The following is a 7072-nucleotide window of genomic DNA, read 5'->3' on the forward strand; positions in this document are numbered from 1 at the left end:
TTCCAACTGGGTTGATTCTATGATTCTGTGACACTTGTCTTTATTATGAGCTGATTACTCAGCCATTTCTAGTGTGATTGAACTTGTGTTTGAGGCACTGAGAGCTCTGAAATGCTTCTATATTTAGTCCATAAAAATGTCAACACTTCAAAACTATTTCCTAAGGTAATTTTGATTGCATGAACGATGGATTTTTACTTAAATCATTATCTTAGAGACATGGCATCCTTTTCCCTGATAGAAAATTTTGTGTACAACTGTGGTGCACCCCAGTCCTCTGTGTAGCATCTAACAGTGTCATCTAGACAGTGCCCAGGATTAGGCAGAAGAAATCTTAACGTCTTTCAACCTCAGATTAGTTAAAAATGTAACAGAGGGTCACAAACAGAAGGTTAATCAGAAGGTTGTAAACTGTGAATGTCGCATAAGTTACTAGCTCCTCAGAAACTAAATGTGTTTCAAGCTGCTGGTTGTCTGCCAGATGAAGCAGCCATTCAGTGGATAACATAAGAAGGCAACTCTGAAAAAACTGCAGAAACTGGAAGCAGATTAATCAGGGCAGTGACAACAGATGCAGAAGTCAGGTAGTCTCAAGGAGGAGCAGCAGCAGACTGGCGAAAGTTTCTCTCCCAGTCTGCAGAAGGGAAGCTGCGGATGTTAAACAAAGATGTGCTGTTCTCATTTCCATGCATTTGCTTCATACTGCTGTTTATTGCACACCAAACACATTTGCATATCCAGGGATGAAATGGAAATGATTGATGCAAAGGAGGTATTTTTGTTAATTGTTGTTGCTCTGAGTCATGCCTGACTGGGACTGCTGGAGATGGGTGAGGAAAGACAGAACTATTATTAGAGGTATAAATAACTGTCAAGAGCAACTCTTAAACCCATCTGTTACCACATACTAACATCCAAAATTATCTGAAGAGAGAAGGGGCAGCAATGCAAGGACTAAGCCAATGCCACGTCTCTGTTGATGTAGATGTTGGCAACTGCCTCCAAATCTTTGTCCATTTTTGAAAATTTTTACTCCCTTGGAGCTTCAATCATTTTCAGTCCAAACCCTATCAGTGCCTGCTGGATGTTGCAACAACAGCATGTTATGCTCAGAGTTGATGTGGTTTGAGAGACTGTTTTATCTGCACAACCCTGGTGAAATGTATCCCCTTTTTGTCCTGTCAGTTGGAAAGCAATTCTTTATGTGCTCTCATACATGCAATGTAAAGCCAAGATGAGATGTGCATCCAATCTGTGAAGAGAAAACTGTGCCTGAAGTGCCCAAATACAGTGGGTTTTGTAGTGGAGCAATACTGCAGAGCACACAGGAGGATTTCTGATACTTCCTGCTCTGCAGGAGTAGAAGAGGATTTTAGAAATATCTGCCTATGAATGGTTGCATGATCCTTGGGTGCACTGTTGATGTGGACTCTGTAAGTAACAGAGTAGGATCAAAACAGCAGTGCAGTTTGGTCATGTGTGAGCAGCAGTGAGAAAGCCCAAGCTCCAAACGATTTTTGGAAATATCATCCTTCAGATTATCATCTGATGCTAACACAAGTCACAGCTTTCAATGCAAGTGATAATGAATATACATCCATGGCACTCCCTAGTTTAAATTCTTCAACCTGTAAACCTTCTACTGTGAATAATTGTTCAGACAGCTGTTTCCATTACATAGTAGTTCAAGAAATGGCCTTGCACAGTCCATAGTTTGGCCTCATAACATTATTCTGGAAAATATATTACAGGTCCTGTAGGTGGAGAAGTCAAGAATTAATTCAAAGCAATCAGGCCTATTTCATTTTGCTTTGTCTGCACTGGGGAATATATCTGCATTTTTAGGAATATGTTGGGAAATACATATTTTTGTGACAAACCTGAGGTTTATGGAGAAGTTACAGGGAATCTTTACTGGCAGAAAATTGGTGACAATTGAAAAAGCAACATATAGTCTTGGAGACTGTTACAAATTTGAAGATTTTTCATTTAACTGGAGTTAGGTCTTGCAGGAGATGACTCTCCTGAAATGTTGGTTTGTTTAAAGGTGTCGTGGTTTAACCCCATGCAGCTGCTCACTCACTCCCCCACCAGCAGGATGAGGGAGAGAATCAGAAGGGTCAAAGCTCAAAAACTCATGACTTGAGATAAAGACAATTTGATAGGAAAAGCAAAAGCCACACACAAACAAAACAAAACAAGGGATTAATTCACTGCTTCCCACGGGCAGCAGATGTTCAGCCATCTCCAGGAGAGCAGGGCCCATCACGCTGAACAGTTCCTTGGGAAGACAAATGCCATCACTCCAAACATCTCCCACTTCCTCCTTCTTCCTCCCACTTTATATACTGAGCATGATGTTATATGGTGTGGAATATCCCTTTGGTCAGTTTGGGTCACCTGTCCCAGCTGTGTCTCCTCCCAACCTCCCATGCAACCCCAACTTCCTTCCAGTGTGGCAGTATGGGGAGCAGAAAGGGCCTTGGCTCTGTGTGAGCTCTGCTCAGCAACAACAAAAACATCTCTGCTTTATGAACACTGTTCAGTAGAAATCCTAAACAGAGCCCTATAATAGCCACTGTGAAGAGAATTAACTCTACCCCAGCCAAAATAAGCACAACAGGATAACGTCTTCAGCAAGTTTGCCTCCTGCTTACTTCCTTCATCCTTCTCTAGGCTCAAGAAAGAGTACTGAGATCAGACTTTTGTTAAGAAATCTTGGGGCTTATGATTTATTACTGTATTGTTTGCAGTCAAATGAGTCATGCAAACTCATGAGCCTATTTTTGTACCAGACCATGTGTTAATTTTAGTCATGAATCTTCTGCTGGTTATTTTAGCTGACAGAAATCCTAAGTATTTTGGTTTTGCTTTGTGTTCGTGACATCACCTTAGAATTCAGGTGAGTTATTATGGAGTTAAACATTTCTCAGTAAAAAATCTCAATCTGTGGAAGCCTCCTTCATGCATATGCAATTGCAGTCCATTTCAGATTGCCATAAATAGACATGCAAACGGAATTTAATAGCTAAAAGATGAACTGACAATGTGAGTTCTGTAGTTATTTGCTGTATTTCAAAACAGTATATCTTGGTGTCTCTTTTGTATTCTTGACAGGTGAGGCTGAATAATTATAATCTTTACACCAACAAATGCTTTTGTACTACACAATTATAACTAATTTCAATCAAGCACTTGTCTAAAATTAAGTTCTGTGAATGGATTTTGGGTCTCTTATTATCTTCACTCCAACCCACTTAATAATAGAGTTTTTCTTAAGTAGGTGACTCATGTCAGTCTTCCACATGGTGTTATTTTTAGCATTTGCACCATCCACATGAAATGTTTTTCTTATATTGTGACCAAGTACTGTATGGATTATCATCTTGTGCATCTTCTGAAATGTGCATGTCCAGAAGAGAAGGGGCAAGATTATATCAATCTTTTTTCACACTGTTTCTCATATTACTGAGGGTTAACACTTCAAAGTAGAGGGGAGTACATTTCAGTTAATTGGTTTCTACATAAAGTAACTATCACTGAACAGATGATAGGCCAGAGTAATTTTGTTTCTCTGATAACTGCTTATTTCCTTTCATCTCTCTCTGTTTCTACCAATTTAATTTGTGTTTTATCATGGTATTTATTGAGCTTTAAGCTTTTTACTGTCTCAGAAGTAGTCACTTCAAGTGCCTTCATTACACTGGAAGAAGTGAAGAGGGTGGTGTCAGTGGCTGGTAATGGTTTTAGTGGAGAATAAATAGTAAAATCTGCTGAAAACTTAAAACGGTGTTTATATGTTTCAGGAACTTCTATTATATCACAATGCTGAGGGATCCAGTGTCACGGTACTTGAGTGAATGGAAGCATGTCCAGAGGGGTGCGACGTGGAAAACTTCCCTTCATATGTGTGATGGAAGAAGCCCAACGCCAGACGAGCTGCCTACCTGTTATGAAGGAGATGACTGGTCTGGAGTCAGTTTACAGGAATTCATGGATTGTAGCTACAACTTGGCCAACAACCGCCAGGTGCGCATGCTGGCAGACCTTAGCCTGGTGGGATGCTACAACCTGACTTTTATGAATGAGAGTGAAAGAAATATGATTCTTCTCCAAAGCGCCAAGAACAATCTGAAAAATATGGCCTTCTTTGGGCTGACAGAATTTCAGAGGAAAACACAGTATCTCTTTGAGAGGACATTCAACCTGAAATTCATTTCACCATTCACCCAGTTCAATGTTACGCGAGCCTCCAATGTGGACATCGGTGAGGATGTGCGGCAGCGGATAGAGGAGCTGAATTTCTTGGACATGCAGCTGTATGAGTATGCAAAGGACCTGTTCCTGCAGCGCTTCCAGTACTCCAAGCAAGAAGAGCACCAGAAGAACCGGCTAAAGAGGCGAGAGGAGCGGCGACTGCTGCGGGAGCAGAGAGCTCACCAGTGGCCAAGAGAAGAGGCAGCAGAAGTAGCTGTTACTGAAGATTATAATAGTCAGGTCGCAAGGTGGTAATGCTGCTCCATCTTGACTAACCAGTGAGAGGATCAGAGAGTTTGTGTAACTTGGCTACCTGGGAATTAGCCAAGGAAGACCAACTGCTTTGGTAAATGAGACCTCGTCTGACAACTGCCCCTCCTTGTCTCAGTTTTTCTTGCTTTCTGCCAGTGAGAATGTATTTTTTTCTCAGTAGGTATTGATTAGGTGTTATTAAATGACAGTAGAATAAGTTTCCTGTCCAAAAAGACTTCCTTCAAAGCCCTAATCTATGAGGATGGGTTGAAGAGAGATCTATATTCTTTGTGTTAACAGATGTACCCTATACAATCTGAGCTACTCAAACTTGTGCAGACATGAATGAAAAATTGGGAAAAAATACCTGGCTTGGTTCCTTTACAACATGAGAGTTGGTTTATTTCCTGCTGTTCATTGCAACTGTAGTGCATAACTTTCTAGTGAATGAAATGGAGGAAGGTGCACACATTGCCCTTCAAACTTCTATATTCTGTATTTTGATTAAGGGAAGAATTTCATGAGCTGATTAAAAAAGACCTAGGAATCATGGGACTGGGGCATTGCTGCTCTGTTCTGTTAGCCAGCAATCAGAGATGAATTATAGGTGAAGTGTTGGAGGGGTTAGCTTATTTCTCCACAGATGATGAGGGTACTGAACCCAGCCAGGTAGCAGACATCCTTCTGAGTGTGAGTGTCAAAGCCTTGAGAAATGAAGTCCACGTGGCAGCTTGGCACACATTGCAGAGATTATCTGGTTGTGGAGGCAAGGAAATCTGCCTTCACATTCACAAAAGCTGAAAAGGGGCCTAGCAAACTACAGGGAAGAGGAAAGAGAGACCAGGAAAATCTTAAATATTAGTGTGATGTTTTCCAGATTTGCTTTAAAAGCCTGGAGATATATTGTCTGTGAAAGTAGGCAGGTTTATGATATTGTCTGTTAAAATACATTGATGCCAAGTGAATACAATTTAAATTGGTTTTCTCTCTAACTACAGTAGTGGCTAGAAAAAAAATCAGCTTTCATTTTTTAGGATACATAACGGATATGTGGAAAGTCTTGGTATTTATTACTCTGTATGAAGATTCTTTGTAAATTTATTGTTTTCATGATGAGAGGTCTGTATCTGTTTTTCTTCCTCGTCTAGAAAAAGATTCAATGGTTTCTTCCTCCACGGATTACATTCTTGTGGCTAAACTGCATCTGTTTATTTCAAGATTTTATGTTGTTCCATTTGTAATAGTGAAATTTTAAAAAGAGGGTTCTGTGCACCATAGATCTTCTGAAAGAGTTCTTTTCCTTCTTCTAGCATAAATGTAAAGCATTAGGAGGAAATTTCTCTAAGTGCCTCAATGTGGCTGCTAAATCAAGATGCTGAAAGTATATTATTGCATGCATGAATGGCTTTTACCTTACACATTTGCTAATTAGAAGTACTGGAGTACCTGATGTAGATGCACATTTCTCATTTGTTTTAAAATTCAAGGTTTCTATCCAGCTGGTTAAAAAAAATTATGTGTTACAGAAAAAAAAATAAGAGGCTGAATTTGAAAATTTGTCCCTTCATTTCCAAGCTGCTTTTTTTTTGTGTGCATGCTGTATCTTCTTTACTTCCAACAATGCTATTGCTACTTATCTATGCAGAGTATCATAAATATGATCTAACGATCCTGTTGAGAGTTAATGCATACAATAATACATTAAACATGAAATATCATAATAGCATTGAGAAGTGAAGAAGACTACCAGGATGCTGCCTCATTATCAATGTCGGTCATTAGCAATATGCTGCTTTACTTCTGATTGTCAATGTGCTACCTTTGGGGTGAGTAGCAGTGGGTTTTGGTCCCTAATACCTGTTCCACTGGTGGATCACGAGCATCTCCTCCCAACTCTGCACTGAGAAGTGAAAATGCAAGGCTGCAGGTTATTCTCCTGTCTGAACATGGGATTTCTGCCTTAGAGAAGAGTGAGGAGCTGTCTCAACTTCTGAACAGTACTGCTTGGATCCCCATCAGCTGGAAGAGCAGCTCAGACACCTCGCTCACTTATGGACACCTACCTTCAGAGATTCAAATTGAAATCTTTACAGTCAAGGACTGAAGCTGGCTCTGGGTGTCCTGGCTGCTGGACGGCAAGGCCATGAAGAGCTAAGCCTGACCAGTATTATTGCACCTTTGGCACAGTGCAGGTCATTCACAGTGATCTGACATTTTACCCACTGGTACCAGGGCTTTAGGCTGGGCTGGCCTTGGCCCTGCAGAGGGAAGGAATTTTCAGGTTGGTGACACAAGGATGACAGGAACCGTTGCATCTCCCCATTCCCATGCCCATTGCTGCATCTTGCTGCAGACCACACAGCAAGAGAGGGAAATTTTGGCACCTGATACTCTATCTCCAGTATTTGCAGGTGTACTTCTTGTTTCCATGAGCACAGAATGCTAGGGGTGCTGGGGAGACCCTGAAGGGCAAATGAGAAGCCAGCCATGTGGAAGGAAAGATGCAAGGCCAAATTCATATTAAGGAGAAAGGTAAGCGAGGATGTAAAATCTGTTCCAACCC

The 7072-nt window shown here is 40.8% G+C and overlaps 1 protein-coding gene across 1 annotated transcript; it reads left to right on the top strand.

Annotated features, from left to right (window-relative positions):
• Positions 1 to 2840: 2840 nt before the first annotated feature.
• HS6ST3 (heparan sulfate 6-O-sulfotransferase 3) lies at positions 2841 to 4784 on the top strand (the record flags this gene model as incomplete). The annotated part of the gene is made up of 2 exons (XM_009069500.1): positions 2841 to 2902; positions 3807 to 4784. Coding segments are annotated over 2 exons (768 nt in total), but the record flags the coding sequence as incomplete, so codon positions are not given.
• Between the last annotated feature and the right edge of the window lie 2288 nt (positions 4785 to 7072).

Source organism: Acanthisitta chloris, unplaced genomic scaffold (genome assembly GCF_000695815.1).
Source record: "Acanthisitta chloris isolate BGI_N310 unplaced genomic scaffold, ASM69581v1 scaffold4442, whole genome shotgun sequence".
NCBI classification, from domain to species: Eukaryota; Metazoa; Chordata; class Aves; order Passeriformes; family Acanthisittidae; genus Acanthisitta; species Acanthisitta chloris.